Source organism: Delphinus delphis, chromosome 2 (assembly GCF_949987515.2).
Source record: "Delphinus delphis chromosome 2, mDelDel1.2, whole genome shotgun sequence".
NCBI classification, from domain to species: Eukaryota; Metazoa; Chordata; class Mammalia; order Artiodactyla; family Delphinidae; genus Delphinus; species Delphinus delphis.
This window is the reverse complement of record NC_082684.1, coordinates 130974819-130999976: the sequence shown is the minus strand read 5'-3', so window position 1 is coordinate 130999976 and position 25158 is coordinate 130974819. Positions and strand designations below refer to the sequence as shown.

The 25158-nt window shown below is 37.3% G+C and overlaps 1 protein-coding gene across 1 annotated transcript in view; it reads left to right on the top strand.

Annotated features, from left to right (window-relative positions):
• The window catches only part of ARIH1 (ariadne RBR E3 ubiquitin protein ligase 1), a 120918-nt gene that overhangs the window by 77669 nt on the left and 18091 nt on the right, over positions 1 to 25158 (top strand). The window contains exons 4-8 of the mRNA XM_060005657.1: positions 1024 to 1116; positions 1615 to 1670; positions 20916 to 20982; positions 22304 to 22410; positions 25042 to 25084. Of these exons, the coding sequence (XP_059861640.1) occupies positions 1024 to 1116; positions 1615 to 1670; positions 20916 to 20982; positions 22304 to 22410; positions 25042 to 25084 (366 nt within the window). The remainder of the gene's footprint in view (positions 1 to 1023; positions 1117 to 1614; positions 1671 to 20915; positions 20983 to 22303; positions 22411 to 25041; positions 25085 to 25158) is intronic.

Below are 25158 nucleotides of genomic sequence, written 5' to 3'. Positions count from 1 at the left end.
TGTTATGGACATTTCATATAAGTGGAATCAAACAGTATGTGCTCTTTTGTGATTGGCTTATTTCACTTAGCATGTTTTCAAGGTTCGTCCACATTATAGTATGTATCAATACTTTGCTCCCTTTTATGGCTGAATTATATTCTGTTATTATTGATATTTCACATTTTGTCAGTTGATGGACATTAGAGTTGTTTCCACTTTTGGGTTATTGTTGATAATGCTGTGAACATTTGTGTACAAGTTTTTATGTGGGATGTATGTTTTCATTTCTGTTGGGTATATACCTAGGAGTGGAGTTGTTGGATCATATGGTATATTTAATTTTTAATTTTTTTTTGCGGTACGCGGGCCTCACTGTTGTGGCCTCTCCTGTTGCGGAGCACAGGCTCCGGACGCGCAGGCTCAGCGGCCATGGCTCACGGGCCTAGCTGCTCCGTGGCATGTGGGATCTTCCCGGACCAGGGCACGAACCCGTGTCCCCTTCATCGGCAGGCGGACTCTCAACCACTGCGCCACCAGGGAAGCCCTCTGTTTAATTTTTTGAGAAAATGCCAGTGTTTTCCAAAGTTCCTGTAGCATTTTACATTCCCACCAGCAGTGTATGAAAGTTCTGATTTCTCTACATGCTTGTCAATGCTTTTATTATGTCTTTTTGATTATAGCTGTCCTAGTGGGTGTGAAGTGATGTCTCACTGTGGCTTTGATTTACATTTCCCTGATGACTAAGGATATTGAGCATCTTTTCATATGCTTATTGGTACAAACTTGTTTTGTGCCTTTCCTAAAAATTATAAATATCTACTGCAGATGCATTTCTCATTAATTAGGTGTTTTGTGTTCAATGAATTTGCATGTATAGATTTCACCACCTAGAAGTTCATTTTAGGAACCCATCTAGTCATGTCAAATTGGACATTTTGGCCACTGCGAGAAATGTGACCTAGTAGAGCCTTACTGAGTCACTATATATAGTGATTCTCCTGATAATGTATTTTCAAAGTCCATGTATTATTTTTGTTGCAGTATTTCACTGGCCTTGAATGTGGACATAAGTTTTGTATGCAGTGCTGGAGCGAATATTTAACTACCAAAATAATGGAAGAAGGCATGGGACAGGTAAAAATGCTAATTTGTTTCTGAGTTTTTCTTGAATTTCTTATAGTGTTTAGACCCTTACACAAATATAAACAGATGAAGCATTCTGGGTTGTGAATTGCATGTGGACTTTTTTTCTAGATTAAAACAACTAAAAGATAATTGAGACTTTTTTCTATTTACAATGAGGCATTCCAGTTAAAGATCCAGTCCAGGTAGTATTTTCTCAGCAGGCATTAACATTTGTATTTATCAGGCTAAACTTGTTGAGAATTTTTGTCATATCTCTTGCTTTTGCCAGTCAAATTTTATATTGAAAAACCAGTTGTTTGGGTTAGCAGTTTTACTTACTTTATGGTGATACACATACACACACACGTTTTCTTTAATAGAAAGGGAGTGATTAAGGTCCTGTAAATGTTAAGGTATCCTCAGCACCTAGCAAAGTTCCTGGCAATGGTAAACATTCAGTAAATATTTGTTGAATGAAGACATAGTTTAAATTTTGATCTTTTTCAGACTATTTCGTGTCCTGCTCATGGTTGTGATATCTTAGTGGATGACAACACAGTTATGTAAGTACTTTTGATAGATTCTGCATGTTGAATATTGATTAGTTGGTTAAACCAAATTAATTTTCACTCAACACCATAGAGGAGGTAAAATTTTTAGTGTCTGAAGAGACTTTCTAATCTATATTCCTTTGTAGTACACAAGCCTGTTTGTAACCTGGTTAAATGCCCAGGCAGTATTCTGGTAAAGTTGGCAGTACATGATAGCTAGATTTCAGTAAACCTTGTGGTTGGAGAATAGGATATGTCAGTGTGTCAGTTGATGTCTTCTGGGAAGCAGATGCCAAGACAAAGTTAAAAGGGAAGGCGATTTATTGTGGGATAGCATCTGTGTAGGATAAAGAGGAGGAGGAGCACTAGACAGACCATGATACAGTTCTGACACTTGTTAAATGAGAGAAAGAAGGAAGGAGGATTCAATAGGAAGAGACTCAGACTATGTTGCAGCTGTGAGAGTCTCTGTTAACCCTGTGGGGAACTCCAGTGCATAGGTTTCCCACAGAGGAATACCTCAGCAAGCAGAAATGGCCAGGCCCTGGTACCATTGTCATGCTCAGTCTGTCACTGGGAGCTAACCAGGGGGAATGTGGCCTCAGCTGGAACACTGCTACAGATCCCAAAGACCGTGCAGCTGGAGGCTGTTGGCTATCTACTGGCCTTGTGAAATGTTCCCTTTTGAAGTAGAGAAAGAAACTTGAAGAAACAAGCATAGTTAGCTCCTATACATGGGGTAAAATCCCAGGTTGTTTAATTCCTGAGTCAGTGCTGTTTTCATGTCCTCAGGCTACCTAATTGATTTCAGTCTAGGAAGATAAACATATGAGGGCCTAAATGATCCACAGTCAAATTGTATAATTAGTCCTGAATAATTGCCTATATAAAGGTATGTCTGTGTTTAAGCACTGGGATTTGAAGGTAATAAAAGTAAAGGCAACCATGTGCTTTAGTGAGCAAATTTCTTAATCTAATGAAGCCATAAATTGGTTTAACCAGTACAGTTTATAAAGCCACTGATTCCACTTTGTTAATCCCAACCTACTTTGGTTTACTAAAATATATTTACTGTTGTTGTCAGCTTGTGTTAATACTATTTCTATCTTTCAGTAAATCTTATTTCCATTATTGTTTTAAGCTAACAAACATAAACATGTATCATCTTAAAGTACCGCCATTCTTGCAGCCTTCTTTATCTTGTCCCCTGATACTTTAATTCTTTGTATTCTTTCATCAGTACATTTCATCAGCATAGGTCATTGTATCTTTTCATTCATTCCACAAACATTTACTGGGAACCTACTCATTAGCACATATACACAGGAGAACAACAAAAAAATTACGATACATTTCCTTTCTCTAAGAGGTTCATAATAATAAATAAATAAAATGCATAGTTTAAGTTTTATGTATAAATGTATATATAAAGTACATTTACAAAGAAGCAAATTACTCTACCTGAAGAATTTAGGGAAGCTTTACTTAGGGAGTAATATCAAAGAGTAAAATTTTGGGTTGAGGGAGTGGAGGGTAATATTAAAGAAGGGATGCCAATATTTTTTAAATAGTCCATGAACTTCTCTGTTATGTATTCTGTAGTAGCTAGAGCACAGAGTAGCAGATTACTAGAGATGAGGATGGAAAGAGTTTGACAGTTTATGATGAGTTTCATCATAGAAGGTTATTAGGACTGATAAGAAAGAATTTGGTAATATCTAATATGAGTGAGCATATAGTACAATGGGGAGTATACTGTTGGAACCTTTTTGTAACGCAGTTTGGTGATTTCTACAAATGTATATGCTCTTTGGCTTTTTGTTTAATAGTTTCATCACTTTGAATATGTCATTGTACTGCCTTCTTGCCTCCATTGTTTCTGATAAGTTAGCTATTAATGATATTTTTGTCCCCTGTTTGCTACTTTCAGGATTTGCTGTGTCTTTGGCTTAAAACAGTTTTGACTATGATATATCTAGATGTGGTTCTCCTTGTGCTTATCCTCTTTGGGGTTTCTTGAGCTCTTTGGATGTGCATGCTGGTGCACGTCCACATTTTACCTTAAATAGTTGTATGCTATATCTTCCATATTCTTTCTTTTAAATAAATAATTTCTTTCTTTTAGAATTTAAAAGGTTAATTAAATGAGAGAAAGTGCAGTTTTTCATGTTTAATCTTAAGATCTGGACTTCTCTGGTGGCGCACTGGTTAAGACTCTGCCTGCCAATGCAGGGGACGTGGGTTCGAGCCCTTGTCCTGCAAGATACCACATGCCGCAGAGCAGCTAAGCTCTTGTGCCACAGCTACTGAGCCTGCCCTCTAGAGCCTGTGAGCCACAACTACGGAGCTTGTGTGCCAGAGCTACTGAAGCCCTCGCGCCTAGAGCCTGTGCTCCAGAACAAGAGAAGCCACCGCAATGAGAAGCTTGCACACCGCAATGAAGAGTAGCCCCCACTTGCTGCATCTAGAGAAAGCCTGCGTGCAGCAATGAAGACCCAACATAACCAAAATAAATAAATAAATAAATTTATTTAAAAAAAAATCTTAAGATCCATAACTGAAATATGCTTTTTTTTTTCTTAGTATGAAAGGAACTGAATCCTTCCCAGTGATGGATTATCAGTTTTTTAAAAATTTCCAACTTGAGAGATTTTAAAAATGGTTTCTTGTTTTAATTTGAATTAAACTCATTTGGAACTTGAAACTGAAACCTGATTCTTCCTGAAGACATATTACCCTTTAGCCCTCTCAATTTGAAGCTAGCGTGTTTTCCCCTTTGTATTTTATGGTCAAGAGGTAAAGTCATTGTTCCCCTTGGTCCCAAATGCTGTTTTCAGACCATTTCGCTTCTTCACTTTAAAATCCATAAATCCTTTGAGTCTTGTTGTCCAGCTGTATCATGGTCCTTTGTGCTTTTCTCTGCTTGACATCTTGGTCTGTCCCATTTAATTATTTGTAGTGCTGTCACCTCAAGCACAATCTTTTCTTTCTCCCAAGGCTTGCTGTCATCCAGTGTGATTTCAGTGCCCATACGTGTAGTTCATTCTACACCCTAGCCCTGTAGTTCTACAAGTGTGGTCCCCCGACCAGCAGCATCAACATCACCTAGGAGCTTGTTAAGAGAATGCATATTTTCAGGCCCAGCTCCAGACTTACTGAATCAGAAACTCTGGGGACAGGGCCCAGCATTATGAATGACAAGCTGTCTTAGTATGGTTCTGATGCATACTTATGTTTGAAAACTCTTGCCATAGCCTTTCATTTCTGTGATCTACTCGTTTCCAGGAAAATCCCCTTCACCTTAGCCATGTACTCCTAAGGCCACCACCCTAGGACTACTCTAGTTCTACTCTTACTTTACAAAATCACGTTTATCTGCCTTTTCCTAAAAGAGTGCTCCTTGGGGTCTGTCTGTCCCACTATTCTCACTCTATGCACTTTATACACTCTCCCTAGGCATACATTGGAAATTCCCAATTTTTAAAAAAAAATTTTATTTTATTTTTTTTGGCTGCATTGGGTCTTCGTTGCTGTGCACGGGCTTTCTCTAGTTGCGGGAGCAGGGGCTACTTTTTGTTGTGGCGTGCAGGCTTCTCATTGCAGTGGCTTCTCTTGCGTGCAGAGCACAGGCTCTGGGCGTGGGCTTCAGTGTTGTGGCACACAGACTCAGTAGTTGTGACTCGCAGGCTGTAGAGCACAGGCTCTGTAGTTGTGGCACATGGGCTCAGTTGCTCCATCGCATGTGGAATCTTCCCGGACCAGGGCTCGAACCTGTGTCCCCTGCATTGGCAGGCAGATTCTTAACCACTGTGCCACCAGGGAAGCCCTGGAAATTCTCAAATTTATATCTCCAGATTAACACTCTTTTTTGATCTTGGGACCCATATATCCTAGTGCCTATCAGGCATCTTCATTTGTACATTACTCTGGCTTTATCTTGTCCAGCCCTCCTACTACCTTTACCACCACCAGAATCATTCTTTTTGCTTCTCAGTATCATATAATGGCATCACTTGGTGTTAAAGATTTGCCTGAATGAGAAACCTTGGTGATATCTCTGATTCACTTTTCTCCTGCATTTTGCAGTCATCCTTGCACGAAATTCTGTAAATTCCACATCCTAATTACCTTTAAATCCATCCATTTCTCTCTGTTTCTACTGCCATTAACCTGATTCACGCCATCGTCTTGTCTTAGCTGGGAATCTGCAACTAGCTCCTAAGTGGTTCCCTTATACCCAGTGTTACCACCTTCCAGTTCTTCTTCACAAATGGCTTTCGTTGTCCTATATTGCTTACCTATGCAACTTCATGTTTTGCCTCACCTTTTCTCACATTATTCTAGCCACATAGAGCTTGGTTTCTTGAAAGTACTGTGCATTTTATTTGCATTTGGTTTGGTAGGATTTTTTTTACTTTTTTTTCCTACTGTCTCTTGACTTTGTTTCTTACAAGCAGTACTCGCTTTCTGTTTTACTCTTCAGTTCTCTTAATCTACTCATCATCTTAGTCATTCTTAACACCTCAGTTTAACTCATTTTAATTTGGGTTTGGATAGACATCCTATGTGTTCCTTAGCTCCTCCATATTTCCCTTACCCTGCACTTTTGTAATTGCCTGTATCCTTGTCTGTATTCTTTCTTAGGCTGTAAGTTGACCCCAGGTACCCTATTTATGTTGACTGAATTCTTTTCTTATTTCCATTCAGGATGTGTGACTTTAACCTTGGTAAAATACTACACAGAAATTATTCACTGATCTTTCAGTGCTTCTTAGACTCACTTCTTAAGATTAGTGATTCATTGGATTCACCTTTTTACTCCTTCGCAATGGGTGTGTAATAGGCCCGTGTCCTTGAATAAGTAACTGGAAATATATTATTCTCCCTGCTTTCATAAGCGTATGTTATCATTGCTAACTCCAGTGATTGATTTGTGCTATGATACCATTAGGGCTATTTGGCTAAGTGGGGCTCCCCTTCTTTGATGCTTTCATGAGATTAATTTAAACTATTTATCTAAATTATTTATCACTTGAGACTGAATAAATCTTTGTCTCTTTCTGTTCATACTAGTAGTTGGTTAGTGGTTTGTGGTTTTTTTTTTTTTTTGGCTGCACCGTGCAGCTTGTGGGATCTTAGTTCCCCGACCAGGGATTGGACCCATGCCACGGTAGGGACAGCCTATAATCCTAACCACTAGGCCACCAGTGAACTCACAGTAGGTTAGTTTTTTTATGTAGTTGTTTGGGGCCTAAATTTCTTTTTCTGTGTATAGCTTCTCTAGTAATCTTAGGGATGATAAAGGTAAACTTGTATCTGTTTAATCTTTAAAGACCTGCAAGTAATGTATTTAGTCACACCTTGACCAATCATTGTTATCATTAACACATATCTAGAATTGTGATGTTCTGATTCAACATCCTGCAGGGTGTGTCTAAAAAATGGAATGGTTTATTTTCATATATGGGGGTTTTTAGAAACAGATAAGCAGAGATGATGACAGACACTCATTGCCACTCAGTTCTAGCAAAATTATTCCAGATGATTTTTTTTTAAAGCTTTAAGTGATACATAAGATTTTAAAAAATGAACTAAAAATAGAGTTACCATATGATTCAACAATCCCACTCCTGGGCATATGTCCAGACAGAACTGTAATTCAAAAAGATACATGAACCCCTGTGTTCATAGCGCACTATTTACAATAGCCAAGACATGGAAACAACCTCAATGTCCGTCAACAGATGAATGGATAAAGAAGATGTTGTACATATATACAGTGGAATACTACTCAGCCATAAAAAAGAATGAAATAATGCCATTTCAAGCAACATGGATGGACCTAGAGATTATCATACTAAGTGAAGTAAGTCAGAAAGAGAAAGACAAATACCATATGATATGACTTATATGTGGAATCTAAAATATGACACAAATTAATTTATCTACCAAAGAGAAACAGACTTAGAGAACAGACTTGTGGTTGCCAAGGGGAGGGGGCATGGGGGAGGGATGGCTTGGGAGTCTGGGGTTAACAGATGCAAACTATTACGTATAGAATGGATAAACAACAAGGTCCTACTATATAACGCAGGGAACTATATTCAATATCCTGTGATAAACTGTAATGGAAAGAATATAAAAAAATAATGTGTATATATATATATATATATAACTGAATCACTTTGCTCTACAGCAGAAATTAACACAACATTGTAAGTCAAGTATACTTCAATTATAAAAAAAGATTTTTAAAAAATGTATCTTAGGATCTTGGTATTGATAATCCATACCTCTATTGGCTAATTCCTCACTTGTCTGAAAAGGGCAGAAATGTTCTTTTAAAAATAGATTGTCTTAAATTAGATAATATAACTTAAAAGCTATTCTTCGATAGTTATTTCCTGTTCCATCAACTTTAAGCAGTAAATCTTAACTACTTACTATGTAAGGTGAGGAAATTGCTGCCTCTGTGCTGTCATTCACCTTTAATCTCTTCTACCCCCTAATTTCTGTTAGATACATAATTACTTTATATTGTCAACTTTATACTTAAATCTATTCTGGAACAGTTTCTTTTATGTTTTGTCAGTAGGTTTAGTCACGAAATGGTAAGCCAGTGCTTTTATAATATTATAATTGTAAATATTACATAAAACCAAGTAATTGAATGGATCCAGAGCAAAGTAAATGTAGTCCTGTAAGTCTGTGCTGCTCCAAGAAGAATGAATATTCCAAGCATCCAAGTCAGACGATTATTTTTTACATTCTATCACATAGGCTTGTGAAGCTGTGTAGACCCTCAGATGATTTGTACCATCTGAGGCAAGAGACAAACTAAACTTTGATATGTGTATTAATCACAGTATAGTAGAGCATCTCGTCTTTTACAGTGGAAATACATCATTTTTATTTAATTATAATCAGTTCAATTTGCTGTGCATTGGTTTTTGTTTTTACTTTTTGAATTAAGTTCTAAAATAAATTCAATGAAGTGTGTAAAGTACATTTACTTTAGAAATATGTTTTATTAACCACCCAGATCAAGGTACAGAATTTTTCCAGTACCCAGAATATTCATCCTTGTGACCCTTCCCAGACAGTATCCATCTCACCCCCACTACCTATTCTGACTTCTGTCACCACCAGTTAATTTTACCTGTTTTTGAACCTCATTTAAATAGAATTGTGTAGCATGTTCTTTTTCTGAGTGTGTATCGGCTTCAGTTAATGTAATGTGTTTCTTTGAGGTATGTGCATGTTGTTAAGTATATATGTATGTTTTTAGGTTTGTTTTGTTTTTGCTATGTAGTATTTCATTCTCCTGATAATAGATACTTGGAGTTTTTTTGGTTTGTTTGTTTGGTTTTGACTACTGTGAAAAAACTACAAAGAATATTCCAGAAGTGTCTGGGTAGATATGAACTGATTTCTTTTGGGTATATACTGAAGAGTGAGATTTTTAGCCTTACAATAGGTACTGCCAGAGTATCTACTTTTCCAGAGTAGTTGTACCTCCGCTTCTCCTAGTTATGTGTGACTGCTCTAGTCCTTGTTCACACTTGTATCACTAGTCTTTTCTAATTTTAGCCATTTTGGTGGGTATATAGGGATATCTCATGGTGGTTTTAATTTGCATTTCCTTGATGGGTAATGATGTCAGACACCTTTCCTTGGATATCGCTTTTTGCGAAGTGCCCATTCAAGTCACTTTCTCATTATTAAAATTTTGTTATTTTGTCTATTTGTTAATTACTTTCTAAGAATTCTTAAAATATTCTCATATGAGTCTTTTGTTAGATATATGTATTACAACTATTTTCCCCAATGTGTGGCTTACCTTTATTCTCTCTGAATGATGTTTGGTGAACAGAAGTTTTTATTTTAATGGCATCTAATTCCTTATTTTCCCTCATTTATGATTATTGCTACTTACGAAATCTTTGCTTACCCCCAAGGTTGTATTTATTTTTAAGGCAGTCTACAGAGAGTTTATGGAGAATGCTTTGAAAACATGTGACTTTAAAGTTGTATGTCTCATGGTGGAGTAAATTAATGCTCCCCCCCCATCATTTCTCTACGATGAAACAGAAAAACACTACTTCAGTATTCTAAGTAGGAAATTAATCACAAATGTATAGAATACTGTCCGTTTTAAAATATATGCTTAAGGGATCAGAACTCAAGTTCACACTGAAAATAATTTCCTCGTCTCATTGAAATGCAAAATGAAATAATTTGTCAAGCTTTGGTAATTAATAAGGTAAAGTGTATATATATAGGGATTAAATTACTGATAATTATTAAACTTTTAATAATGTTTTTGAACTATAAATGTGAAGTTCCAGATTGAAGGGAAGCAGAGAAGGGTGTTGGAGGGCTGCGTGAAGCTGATTGTGTCAGGCCTAATAGGCCATTAAGGTTTTTGGCTTTTATTCTAAGATAGAGTCATGAGAGGATTTTGAGCAGAGGAATGACTTGGTCATAGAGGATTGCTCTGACTGCTCATATTAAAAAGAGACTAAGTGGGAGCAAGGAGATGGCGAGACTATTAAAACAGAAGAGAAATGATGTTGGTTTGATCCAAGACTGTAGCCGAGGAGGTAGTGAGAAATGGTTGGATTTTGGATGTGTTTTCAAGGTAGAGTTAGAGTCAAACTCTGATAAAAGAAGGAGATGAGCCAGACATGATTTTAAGATCATTTTGACCTTTGATTGTGATTACATGAATTCAGCTCATAGTATATGTTACATTTCTTTTTATGACCAGAAATTTGAGCAGAGTTTTTTTATAAAGTTGTTAATCATCCCATTGTCATAATCCTACAACCCAAAAAGCCTACCAGTAGGGGAAGATGGAACGTAATAGCAGCTTTTAAAAAGATTTATGAATTATTTTAATACATTGGAAAATGCCTATAATGTTAGTTTTAAAAAACTAAGATATGAAATAATATGTAGTGAATTTTCTATTTAAAATTATATATCATACATTTACAGAAAAGAAGAGGAAAGAGTCTAGATTCATAAAAATCTTGAGTGGTTATTCCTCCTGAGCAATAGGGTTAAAGGTGATTTTTATTTCATTCTTTATACTTACCTATAATTGGTTTGTCAGGGGGAGAAAAAACCCTTTTTAAAGAAAAATATTTCATCATTAGTCCTAAATTGAAGCATAATATTGTTGACTTATTCAGGGTGCTATATAAGTATAAGACATATAAATATTATATGTTTAGTGTAAGTATACTAAAGTACTGGGCATACTAAAAAAAAAAAAATCCTGTGTTTAAAGTTACCTGGTTTCAAAGCACAGCTCTCTAGTTATCTCTTTTGTAAAAGCATAGAATTATCCCAAAACTCAAGGGCGTTTAAATGCTTCTGACCCTGTGCTCAGAATGTATATATAGATGGCATTCAGTAAAAGTCTTTTTTTTTTTTACCTTGATAAAGAGCTGCCTTCTACGGTGAGAATTGGCATAATAGCTATTTTCAACATAAGTGATGGCAGCAGGACCTTGTGAAGATAATTAGCTTATTAATGGCCAGGTTGACACTTGCCTTCTTGAGAATGCTTATTCTCAAAGATGGGAGATCACTTTCTTTTTCTTCCCTATCACCAACTTAAGGCTTAGTCATTTTGGCCTAATAGCTATGGCTGACCTTTATTCTCACCAGTTATGCTTAGGCTAGAATCATCTATAAGAAATCATTAGGGTTTGTCTCATCAGAGAAGCATTATGGGTAATAGAAGGAGTAAGATGTATTTGGAAATTAGGGATTCTGAATTTGAGTCTGTTTCTTAATTATTTTTTAATTGATGTGAATTTCATATAGCAATAGTCACCATTTTGACTAGTTTAAAGTACACAATTCAGTGTACCAAAAGAAATCCCATAACCACTAAACAGTCATTCCTCACTCCCTCCTCCCCCTAGACCCTGACAACCACTCATCAGTTTTCTGTCTGTATGGATTTGCTTATTCTGGACATTTCATTAAAATGGAGTCATACAGTATGTGATCTTTTGTGTTTGGCTTCTGTCACTTAACATAATGTTTTCAAGGTTCATCCATGTGGTAGCATGTATAAGGATGCCGTTCCTTTTTATGGCTAAATAATATTCCATTATATGGATATTCCATATTTCTCCATTCCTCAGTTCTTGGACATTTGAGTTATTTATACTTTTTGTGGAAACATTTGTGTTATTTGAACATTTGTACGCAAGACTTTTATTGAACACATGTTTTCGATTCCTTGGAGTGAAATTGCTGGGTCATATGGTAATTCTGTGTTTAAGTTTTTGAGGAACTGCCAAGTGCACTAATCATTTTTATACCTCATTTTCAACATCTGCAAGATGTGGAGGTTTACTCATTTTAAAAATCCTTATTAAACACAGACCAGGCACTGTACTGAACATAAGAGATCTTTTCATGGAGGTTATTGTTTGGTTGGGGATAGGGAAACAAGAAGGCAGATATTAAACAAATGATTATACAGATAGCTGTCTAATGAAAATTATGACACATCCTATAAAGGAGAGGTGTATCATGTGCCATAGGAACTAAGGTAAAGGTGGTCTGTGTCTAGACTGATATGGTGAATTGTCAGAAAAGACCTCCATGAATAACAATATATCTTAGCTGAGTGAAATAAAATATAATAATAATAGCAACTTCATCTTATATTTATTGAGTGCTTACTATTTGCCAGGCACTATTCTAGTCGGCCAGCTCTATTTCTTCTCTCCATCTTACAGATTAGTAAACTGAAAAATGGAAAAGTCAAAGAACTTACCCTCAGTTCATAGTAAGTACGTTGTGAAGCCAGTATTCTAACCTAGGTTGTCCCACCTCAGAGCCCCACTATGATAATCTTTTGTTTCCTTTCCAAGGGAGGTGGCCCCAAGCAAAAGCCTCTGAGGAAGTGTGGTGTATACTCTTTTGAAAGAATACAGATATGAGGGGAGTACACTGAAAGTAGCTCAGGACAGGTGGGGTCTTTTTTTTCTTTCTTTTTGGCCACACTGCGCCACATGCAGGATCTTAGTTTCCCAACCAGGAGTAGAATCTGTGGTCCCTGCAGTGGAAGCTCAGAATCTTAACCACTGGACCACCAGGGAAGTCCCAGGGTGGGGTCTTATGGAAGAAGAGAAGTGAGTGGGATAAGAAACTCAAGAAATAGATGAAGCCAAATTGTACAAAACTTTCCTGTTCATTTAAGAGAGTTTAATGAGATTGGACTACGCATTTTTTTTCACATCTTTATTGGAGTATAATTGCTTTACAATGGCGTGTTGGTTTCTGCCTTACAACAAAGTGAATCAGCTATACATGTGCATATATCCCCATATCTACTCCCTCTTGCGTCTCTATCCCACCCGTCTAGATGGTCACAAAGCACCAAGCTGATCTCTTTGTACTATGTGGCTGCTTCCCACTAGCTATCTATTTTACGTTTGGTAGTGTATATATATCCATGCCACTCTCTCACTTTGTCCCAGCTTCCCCTTCCCCTTCCCCGTGTCCTCAAGTCCATTCTCTACATCTGCATCTTTAGTCCTGTTCTGCCCCTAGGTTTTTCAGAACCTTTTCTTTCTTAGATTCCATATATATGTGTTAACATACAGTATTTGTTTTTCTCTTTCTGACTTACTTCACTCTGTATGACAGACTCTAGGTCCATCACCTCACTACAAATAACTGAATTTTGTTTCCTTTTATGGCTGAGTAATATTCCATTGTATATATGTGCCACATCTTCTTTATCCATTCATCTGTTGATGGACACATAGGTTGCTTCCATGTCATGGCTATTGTAAATAGAGCTGCAGTGAACATTGTGGTACATGACTCTTTTTGAATTATGGCTTTCTCAGGGTATATGCCCAGTAGTGGGATTGCTGGATCGAATGGTAGTTCTATTTTTAGTTTTTTAAGGAACCTCCATACTGTTTTCCATAGTGGCTGCATCAATTTACATTCCCACCAACAGTGCAAGAGGGTTCCCTTTTCTCCACACCCTCTCCAGCATTTATTGTTTGTAGATTTTTTGATGATGGCCATTCTGACTGGTGTGAGGTGATACCTCATTGTGGTTTTGATTTGCATTTCTCTAATGATTAGTGATGTTGAGCATCCTTTCATGTGTTTGTTGGCAATGTGTATATCTTCTTTGGAGACATGTCAATTTAGGTCTTCCACCCATTTTTAGATTGTGTTGTTTGTTTTTTTGGTATTGAGCTGCCTGAGCTTCTTGTATATTTTGGAGGTAAATCCTTCGTTAGTTGCTTCGTTTGCAAATATTTTCTCCCACTCTGAGGGATGTCTTTTCATCTTGTTTATGGTTTCCTTTGCTGTGCAAAAACTTTTAAGTTTCATTAGGTCCCATTTGTTTATTTTTGTTTTTATTTCCATTTCTCTAGGAGATGAGTCAAAAAGGATCTTGCTGTGATTTATGTCATAGAGTGTTCTGCCTGTGTTTTCCTCTAAGAGTTTTATAGTCTCTGGCCTTACACTTAGGACTTTAATCCATTTTGAGTTTATTTTTGTGTATAGTGTTTGAGAGTGTTCTAATTTCATTCTTTTACATGTAGCTGTCCAGTTTTTCCAGCACCACTTACTGAAGAGGCTGTCTTTTCTCCATTGTATATTCTTGCCTCCTGTAGCAAAAATAAGGTGACCATATGTGCATGGGTTTATCTCTGGGCTTACTGTTCTGTTCCATTGATCTATATTTCTCTTTTTCTGCCAGTACCATACTGTCTTGATTACTGTAGCTTTGTAGTATAGTTTGAAGTCTGGCAGCCTGATTCCTCCAGCTCTGCTTTTCTCTGTCAAGATTGCTTTGGCTATTCGGGATCTTTTGTGTTTCCATACAAATTGTGAAATTTTTTGTTCTAGTTCTGTGAAAAATGCCAGTGGTAGTTTGATAGGGATTGCATTGAATCTGTAGCTTGCTTTGGGTAGTATAGTCATTTTCACAATGTTGATTGTTCCAATCCAAGAGCATGGTATATCTCTCCATCTGTTTGTATCATCTTTAATTTCTTTCATCAGTGTCTACAGTTTTCTGCGTACAGGTCTTTTGTCTCCTTAGGTAGGTTTATTCCTAGGTATTTTATTCTTTTTGTTGCAGTGGTAAATGGGAGGGTTTCCTTAATTTCTCATTGAGATTTTTCATCATTAGGAAAAATGATGTATAGGAATGCAAGAGATTTCTGTGCATTAATTTTGTATCCTGCTACTTTGCCAAATTCATTGATTAGCTCTAGTAGTTTTCTGGTAGCATCTTTAGGATTCTCTGTAGTATCGTGTCATCTGCAGACAGTGACAGCTTTACTTCTTTTCCAATTTGGATTCCTTTTATTTCTTTTTCTTCTCTCATTGCTGTGGCTAAAACTTCCAAAACTGTGTTGAATAATAGTGGTGAGAGTGGGCAGCCTTGTCTTGTTCCTGATCTTAGAGGAAATGCTTTCAGTTTTTCACCATTGAGAATGATGTTGGCTGTGGGTTTGTCATATATGGCCTTTATTATGTTGAGGTAAGTTCCCTCTGTGCCTACTTTCTGGAGAGTTTTTATCATAAATGGGTGTTACATTTTGTCGAAAGCTTTTTCTGCATCTATTGAGATCATACGGTTTTTCTCCTTCAGTTTGTTAATATGGTTTATCGTGTTGAGTGATATGTGTATACTGAAGAATCCTTGCATTCTTGGGATAAACCTCACTTGATCATGGTGTATGATCCCTTTAATGTGCTGTTGGATTCTGTTTGCTAGTATTTTGTTGAGAATTTTTGCGTGTATCTTCGTCAGTGATATTGGTCTATAGTTTTCTTTCTTTGTGACATCTTTGGTTTTGGTATCGGGGTGATGGTGGCCTCATAGAATGAGTTTGGGAGTGTTCCTCCCTCTGCTATATTTTGGAAGAGTTTGAGAAGGATAGTTGTTAGCTCTTTTCTAAATGTTTGATATAATTCGCCTGTGAAGCCATCTGGTCCTGGGCTTTTGTTTGTTGGAAGATTTTTAATCACAGTCTCAATTTCAGTGCTTGTGATTGGTCTGCTTATATTTTCTATTCCTTCCTGTTTCAGTCTCAGAAGGTTGTGGTTTTCTAAGAATTTGTCCATTTCTTCCAGGTTGTTGGAATGTAGTTGCTTGTAGTAATCTCTCATATTTCTGCAGTGTCAGTTGTTACCTCTCCTTTTTCATTTCTAATTCTATTGCTTTGAGTGTTCTCCCTTTTTTTCTTGATGGGTCTGGCTAATGGTTTATCAATTTTATCTTCCCAAGGAACCAGCTTTATTTTTATTGATCTTTGCTATTGTTTCCTTAATTGCTTTTTCATTTATTTCTGGTGAATATGATTTCTTTCCTTCTTTATGATTTCTTTCCTTCTGCTAACTTTGAAGTGTTTCTGTTCTTCTTTCTCTAATTGCTTTAGGTGTAAGGGTAGGTTGTTTATTTGAGATTTTTCTTGTTTCTTGAGGTAGGATTGTATTGCTATAAACTTCCCTCTTAGAACTGCTTTTGCTGCATCCCATAGGTTTTGGGTCATTGTGTTTTCATTGTCATTTGTTTGTAGGTATTTTTTGATTTCCTCTTTGATTTCTTCAGTGATCTCTTGGTTATTTAGTAGTGTATTGTTTAGCTGCCATGTGTTTGTATTTGTTTTACAGATTTTTTCCTGTAATTGATATCTAGTCTTATAGCGTTGTGGTTGGAAAAGATACTTGATACGATTTCAGTTTTCTTAAATTTACCAAGGCTTGATTTGTGACCCAAGATATAATCTGTCCTGGAGCATGTTCCATGAGCACTTGAGAAGAAAGTGTATTCTGTTGTTTTTGGTTGGAATGTCCTATAAATGTCAATTAAGTCCATCTTGTATAATGTATCATTTAAAGCTTGTGTCTCCCTATTTGTTTTCATTTTAGATTATCTGTCATTGGTGAAAGTGGGATGTTAAAGTCCCCTACTATGATTGTGTTGCTGTCAGTTTCCCCTTTTATGGCTGTTAGTATTTGCCTTATGTATTGAGGTGCTCCTATGTTGGGTGCATAAATATTTACAATTGTTATATCTTCTTCTTGGATCCATCCCTTGATCATTATGTAGTGTCCTTCTTTGTCTCTTGTAATAGTCTTTATTTTAAGGTCTGTTTTGTCTGATATGAGAATTGCTACTCCAGCTTTCTTTTGATTTCCATTTGCATGGAATATCCTTTTCCATCCCCTCCCTTTCAGTCTGTATATATCCCTAGGTCTGAAGTGGGTCTCTTGTAAACAGCATATATACGGGTCTTGTTTTTGTATCCATTCAGCCAGTCTATGTCTTTTGGTTGGAGCATTTAATCCATTTACATTCAAGGTAGTTATCGATATGTATGTTCCTATTACCAGTTTCTTAATTGTTTTGGGTTTGTTATTATAGGTCTTTTCCTTCTCTTGTGTTTCCTGCCTAGGGAAGTTCCTTTAGCATTTGTTGTAAAGCTGCTTTAGTGGTGCTGAATTCTCTTATCTTTAGCTTGTCTGTAAAGCTTTTAATTTTTCCGTCGAATCTGAATGAGATATTTGCTGGGTAGAGTAATCTTGGTTGTAGGTATTTCCCTTTCATCACTTTAAATATGTCCTACCACTCTCTTCTGGCTTGCAGAGTTTCTGCTGGAAGATTAGCTGTTAATCTTATGGGGATTCCCTTGTATGTTATTAATTGTTTTTCCCTTGCTGCTTTTAATATTTTTTCTTTGTATTTAATTTTTTTTTTTTTGTTTTTTTTTTGTATTTAATTTTTGTTAGTTTGATTCATATGTGTCTTGGCGTGTTTCTCTTTGGATTTATCCTGTACGGGACTCTGTGCTTCCTGGACTTGATTGACTATTTCTTTTCCCATATTAGGGAAGTTTTGAAGTATCATCTCTTCAAATATTTTTTCAGTCCCTTTCTTTTTCTCTTCTTCTTCTGGGAACCCTATAAATCGAATGTTGGTGCGTTTAATGTTGTCCCAGAGGTCTCTGAGACTGTCATCAGTTCTTTTCGTTCTTCTTTATTCTGCTCTGCGGTAGTTATTTCCACCATTTTATCTTCCAGGTCACTTACCTGTTCTTCTGCCTCAGTTATTCTGCTGTTGATTCCTTCTAGAGAATTTTTAATTTAATGTATTGTGGTGTTCATCATTGTTTGTTTGCTCTTTAGTTCTCCTAGGTCCTTGTTAAACGTTTCTTGTATTTTCCCCATTCTCTTTCCAAGATTTTGTATGATCTTTATTGTCATTACTCTGAAATCTTTTTCAGCTAGACTGCCTGTTTCCTGTTCATTTGTTTGGTCTGGTGGGTTTTTACCTTGTTCCTTCATCTGCTGTGTGTTTCTGTGTCTTCTCATTTTGCTTAACTTACTGTGTTTGGGATCTCCGTTTCGCAGGCTGCATGTTCGTAGTTCCCGTTTTTTTTTTGGTGTCTTCCCGCAGTGGCTAAGGTTGATTCAGTGGGTTGTGCAGGCTTTCTGGTGGAGAGGACTGGTGCCTGTATTCTGGTGGATGAGGCTGGATTTTACCTTTCTGGTGGGCATGACCGCGTCCAGTGGCGTGTTTTGGGGTGTCTATGACCTCATTATGATTTTAGGCAGTCCCTGTGCTAATGCGTGGGATTGTGTTCCTGTCTTGCTAGTTGTTTGGCATAGGGTGTCCAGCACTGTAGCTTGCCAGTTGTTGAGTGCAGCTGGGTCTTAGCGTTGAGATGGAGATCTCTGGGAGAGCTTTCGCCGTTTGATATTATGTGGAGCCGGGAGGCCTCTGGTGGACCAATGTCCTGAACTCGGCTCTCCCACCTCAGAGGTAGAGGCCTGACACCTGCCGGAGCACCAAGACCCTGTTAGGCACCCGGCTCAGAAGAAAAGGGAGAAGAAAATTAAGAAAGAAAAAAATAGAATAAATTAAAGTTATTAAAATAAAAGATAAATTATTAAAAATTAAAAAGTAGTTTAAAGAAAGAATAATAATAAAAAAAGACAGCAACCAAACCAAAAAACAAATCCACCAGTGATAAGCAGCGCTAAAAAGTATACTTAAAACAACAACATAAAAACGGACAGACAGAGCCCTAGGACAAATGGTAAAAGCAAAGCCATACAGACAAAATCACACAAAGAAGCATACACATACACACTCACAAAAAGAGAAAAAGTAAGTATATATATATATTTATTTATATTAAAAAAAGGAAGAGAGCAACCAAATGAGTAAACAAATCTAGCAATGATAATAAACTCTAAACACTAACTAAGATAATCATAAAACCAAAAACAAATTAGATGTAGAAAGCAAACCCCAAGTCTACAGTTGCTCCCAAATTCTACCACCTCAATTTTGGGATGATTCGTTGTCTATTCAGGTATTCCAGAGATGCAGGGTACATCAAGTTGATTGCGGGGATTTAATCCTCTGCTCCTGAGGCTGTTGGGAGAGATTTCCCTTTCTCTTCTTTGTTTGCACAGCTCCTGGGGTTCAGCTTTGGGTTTGGCCCCGCCTCTGCGCGTAGGTCGCCTGAGGGTGTCTGTTCTTGGCCCAGACAGGATGGGGTTAAAGTAGCAGCTGATGAGGAGGCTCTGGCTCACTCAGGCCAGAGGCAGGGAGGGGTAGGGATGCGCGGCAGAGGCCAGCGTGATGTTGCACCAGCCTGAGGCGTGCCGTGCGTTTTGCCGTTCTGCCGTTCTGCCGGGGAAGTTGTCCCTGGATCACGGGACCCTGGCCATGGCGGCGTGCTCGTGGGAGGGGAGGTGTGGATAGTGACCTGTGCTTGCACACAGGCTTCTTGGTAGCTGTAGCAGCAGCCTTAGCGTTTTATGCCCGCCTCTCGTGTCCGCTCTGTGAGCCTAGGCTCGTACCCATCTCTGAGCTCGTCTAGGCGGTGCTCTGAATCCCCTCTCCTTACGCACCCCGAAACAATCGTCTCTTGCCTCTTAGGCAGTTCCAGAGTTTTTCCCGGACTCCCTCCCGGCCCACTGGCGCACTAGCCCCCTTCAGGCTGTGATCACGCAGCCAACCCCATTCCTCTCCTTGGGGTCTGACCTCCGAAGCCCGAACCTCAGCTCCCAGCCCCCACCTGCCCTGGTGGGTGAGCAGACAAGCCTCTTGGACTGGTGAGTGCTGGTTGGCACTGATCCTCTGTGCGGGAATCTCTCCGCCTTGCCCTCTGCACCTCTGTTGCTGTGCTCTCCGCTGTGGCTTTGAGGCTTCCCCCCGCCACCCCCCCCACTCCCCCGTCTCTGCCAGTGAAGGGGCTTCCTAGTGTGTGGAAACTTTTCCTCCTTCACACCTCCCTCCCAGAGGTGCAGGTCATGTCCCTATTCTTTTGTCTCTGTTTTTTCTTTTTCTTTTCCCCTACCCAGGTATGTGGGGAGTTTCTTGCCTTTTGGGAAGTCTGAGGTCTTCTGCCAGCATTCAGTAGGTGTTCTCTAGGAGTTGTTCCACATGTAGATGTATTACTGATGTATTTGTGGGGAGGAAGGTGATGTCTATGTCTTACTCCTCCACCATCTTGAAGGTTTCTCTCTGGACTGTGCATTTTTGATATCATTCTTGCTGGGTTTGTGAGTTACTCTTTTTCTGCTTTAACACCATTTTCTTCTAATACTCACAGGAGTATTTACCATTAAAATTAATGAAACTTAAGCTTCAGGGTTCTTCACTTTCATGGGTTCCTGTGAGTTCAAGAAATTCTTGTGAATTAAGGTGTTCTAGGTGGATAAAGGAAGCCAGGTTGCAGTCAATAAGCATTTCTGATAAATTACCAAAAGATTTCAGAAGAAGGAGGCTATCAAAATTGTATCTAGCAAACCTGGATCAATTTCTGAACATTCCTACCAACATCCCTTATTTCATACACAGATTTTTGGGAGGGGATCTTAGAAAAGGTGGCTGAGAATTACTGTCTTAAGGCAAGATATCAGAGTCAGAAAACTCTGAAAGGGGCCTAAATTTGACAATATTGGTAAGTCATTAGACTACAATACAAACTGGGTAAAAACAGAATATTTAGAGTATAAGAAATGGGGAAATGTCTACCAAAATAAAATTATAGAAACTTTGAAATTATTGTTTTGATTCCTACAGTTCCATTTGTTGACAGTTTATGTATTTTAGTATTTTCAATTTAAGGCAGTTTTTATAGCACAGAGCATTGAAATTTTATTTTATAAATGTGGAAAATATTCTTAGCTGAAAACTTCCTAATAAACTTTTATTCTCGCTTTCAGGCGCCTGATCACAGATTCAAAAGTTAAATTAAAGTATCAGCATTTAATAACAAATAGCTTTGTAGAGGTAAGTGATCGCATAAGTTTTCCTTCTTTAAGTAAAAGGAATTCTGTTTATTAATAGAAATATCAGTTTGTCTTATATAAGAAACACCTTTACAGTAACTTCAGTTTTTGTCTTCATTTATGAAGCATACCAAAATACCTTTATTCTCAAAGGAATGTGATAAACCAATAAGTAGATGTCTTTTCATCAATCTTGAGCTTTGAAAATAAAATTATTTTATAGTCTTCCTTTTTCCCTAGCAGAGAATTTTAGCTGATTATTAGTGATGTCATGTTTAATCATGTTGGGCCCTCTAACCCTGCTATATCTCTGCTTGTTTTACCTTCCATTACCAGTAAACTTCGTTTAAAAAGAATTATGTAGTGTTTTTTTGTTTGTTTTTATCAAATATGTCTTAACAGAAGTTGGCAAACTATGGCCTGCCTGTTTTTGTAAATAAAGATTTATTTGAACATGCAGTTTTATTCTGTGACTGCTTTTGAGCTGCAGTGGCAGAGTTGAGTGGTTGCTAAAGAGGCCATATGGCCCACGGAGCCAAATATCTCTACTTTCTGGCTCTGTGTGAAAGAAGTTTGCCAGCCCCTGTACAAGAGCACCAGTGTAACTTGGTATTTCAAATTCTAGAATGTAATTTTAATTTTTATTAGAGATTAAACTGAAGGTCATATCTTCTAGAAAATAGCATTTTTTAGGAATAGTATATTTTTTGAAATGGTCAATAAACTTGAGTTCTGATGGACTGTTCCTTGAGCCATGTTTTGTCTCATAATAAAAATACTTCAAAAGTTATATTTCTTTTGATGAATTAAAATGGAATCTTTGCTGGGGTTTAGGCACTGGCTTTTGTTCTTAGAAGAGCTTTCTATGGTCAAAGAGAGAAACTCCACGTGTATTCCTCAGCTTGTTTCATACTATTCTATAGCATGTAAACGCCTTCCCTAAGTAGAAGCGTATCTTGTTTTCTTGTATCTTTTAAAATTGCCCTGAAATAGAACCATAGACAAATTGATGCTTGTTAATGATCACATAATGGTGATCATTTATTTTAAAGTTCTCAGTGGGATTTTGAAGATAGAATAAGAGATAGGTTATATATTTTATAATACCAGGTCTTCAAGGGATGTATAATCTTAGAAGAACAGTACGTCCAAAAGCATTGCTGTAGGAGACTAAGTATTGGTGGCTGGTATTTTTGTGTCGGTGACACCATCCCCACTTTGTGATAATGAGGAAGTAGTATAAATAATTGCATGGCGTACTGGAAAATCTTGCATCATGATTTAATTTGCTGTCATTTTTTATGTTCCAACTTGTATTTCAGTGCAATCGACTGTTAAAGTGGTGTCCTGCCCCAGATTGCCACCATGTTGTTAAAGTCCAATATCCTGATGCTAAACCTGTTCGCTGCAAATGTGGGCGCCAGTTTTGGTAAGCAAGTGATTTCTTAAATTGGAGTACTGCACATAGCTTTTCTATTTATTTTTGTTAGTAAAATAGTAGAAAAAAAGCAACTATACCCCAATTTTAAAAAAAGAAAAAGAAAAAAATAGTAGAAAATATTCTTTATCTGAGGTAGGTGGGTGATGTTGACTTTAAATAGTTTGTATTTCTTTTAAATAAAAATTCGATTAAAAAGTCACATCTTAAGATAGTTTTTCCTCTTTGTTGCTCTAACTTTTGGATTTATTTTCTTATGGGAAAAAAAAATGCGGCTGTAATCACATTCTCTTGTGTGCTCCAGTGGAACGTATATGGCAGCAAATTTAAAGATCTGGGACAAAAACTCAGTTCTTCTCATTTCTTTTTTTTTTCAACTTTATCTGTTTTATATTTATATATATTTATATTTTATATATTGTATTATTACATTATTTATTGTAAATTTTAAAAGTTCTCATTTCTGATTGACTGCTTATTTTGTCAAATTATGTTTGGTTCCCTTATAGCTCTTGATCTGTTTTCAGGTTCTCTCTTAGGAAATAAAATACACAGTTAGGTGTTTTGTTTTGTTTTTATTTTTTATTTATTTTTGCTGTACGCGGGCCTCTCACTGTTGTGGCCTCCCCCGTTGCGGAGCACAGGCTCCAGACGCGCAGGCTTAGCGGCCATGGCTCACGGGCCCAGCCACTCCGCGGCATGTGGGATCTTCCCAGACCGGGTCACGAACCCGTGTCCCCTGCATCGGCAGGTGGACTCTCAACCACTGCGCCACCAGGGAAGCCCTTATTTTGTTTTTAATTTCCTTTATTCTGACAAGTTTAATCTTATTCCTAAAAATATGCAGAAAATTTGGAAAGATAAAACTTAGTTGATAGATGTGCTTTCTTTAACTAAGAGTTCTTCTATGGGGCCCCTGGCCACAGCTTTCTTGGTAACCTGGATTCCTGGGAGTGCTATAGCATACTCTCTAGCCTTTGAATTTTAGGTTCAGTTTAGCAGGGAATTTCCAATATCACGTATTAGAGAGTGAAGATGATCTTCCATTCCCTTATGGATCTTTTAGGAATGAGAAGCCAGTCAAGCCAGGGGGCTCTGTAACTAACAAATAAACATTTTATTGGTATTCCGTATCATTCTTCTTTTTTCTCCAAACATCTATAAAATTAGACATATACATCATTAATACTAAATATTTCCAAAAAGAGTAGGTAAACTCATAGAGATTAAATTTATGTAAAATACATGCTATTTTGGTAAAGATTAAATATGCATTATTGTTTCAGAGTTTACCCTGTAGACAGAGGGTAGAGTCTGATTCCTTACCTAGTTTCAAATATACTTTTAGTATGAAATATTTCAAATACAGACTTAAGTATAGAGAATAACGAGTACTTACATAGTTACAACCCAGCTTAATCAGAATCAGTATTTTGTTGGTTTTTGTCTAGAAATAAAGCCTGACAGGTGCATTTGAAACTTCTTTTTTTTTTTGCGTTACGCGGGCCTCTCACTGTTGTGGCCTCTCCCGTTGCGGAGCACAGGCTCCGGATGCGCAGGCCCAGCGGCCATGGCTCACAGGCCCAGCCGCTCTGTGGCATGTGGGATCTTCCTGGACCGGGCACGAACCCATGTCCCCTGCATTGGCAGGCAGACTCTCAACCACTGCGCCACCAGGGAAGCGCCATTTGAAGCTTCTTGATGTTCCCTTCTCCATTCCATTCCCCACGTTCATCTCCAGAAGTAACCATTATCCTGACTTCATTTAAACTGATGTAGCACTTTATTCTTCTTATTTGCAAGGGATTTTTAGCATTCCCAAATTACTTGATTAGCTAATTAATCAGCCATACCATGGTTACTTTTTCACAAGCATTTGTGTTTATTCTTAATTTATACTTTTTAAACAAATGTATATACCTTGTGCCTAGAAAACAGAAAGGGATTAGCAGTTAATATAGTCTTAGAGAATATGTAGACATAGTCTTTTGCTTTATACCTTGTTTGGTACAATTTATCTCTACTGGCTGAGATTCATTTGTTTGGATCATGCAGAGATATGACTTGTTTGCTTCCCACATATTGCTTACTGTGCATTAGTACTGAAGTATAGAATTACCCTACAAAGTCATTCTTTAACTCTTCATTTGGAGTGTTAAATAAAATATTTAATATATACCTATGGTAAGCGTTGGTTGAAATTTAAGTTCAAATTATTGAACATGATTTCATTTTGGTTTCAGTTAGATAGTGGTTGCAGCAAGGAATTATACATATTAAAAACTATCAGAAAAATACAAATCTAACTATACTGATTTTTTTGTCTTTACAGTTTGGTAGCTATTTAAATAGTCATCTATTGTGAAATTGTCATCATAGAATATCTTCATGCTTACAAGTCATTCCTCATTTCACACACAGACACCCAAATATGTGTTGGTCCCAGTACTAAATGCTAAATAATTTACTGTAGAATAAAATAGGCATGGTTCCTGTCCTTGTATTTTGTAGTCACTAGAAACTGGTGAAAGTATTGAGGAACTGTAAAGCATGAAGTTGTTTGTTTGTCTTTACTTACAGTAGGTAGAACTTAATTCTTTTAACTCTTGTGTCACTTAACAGCTTTAACTGTGGAGAAAATTGGCATGACCCTGTTAAATGTAAGGTGAGTTTGCCTGGCATTTTCATTTTTAAATAAGGTAGTAGAGTACTTCTAAGACTTAATGACTGAAAGCCACA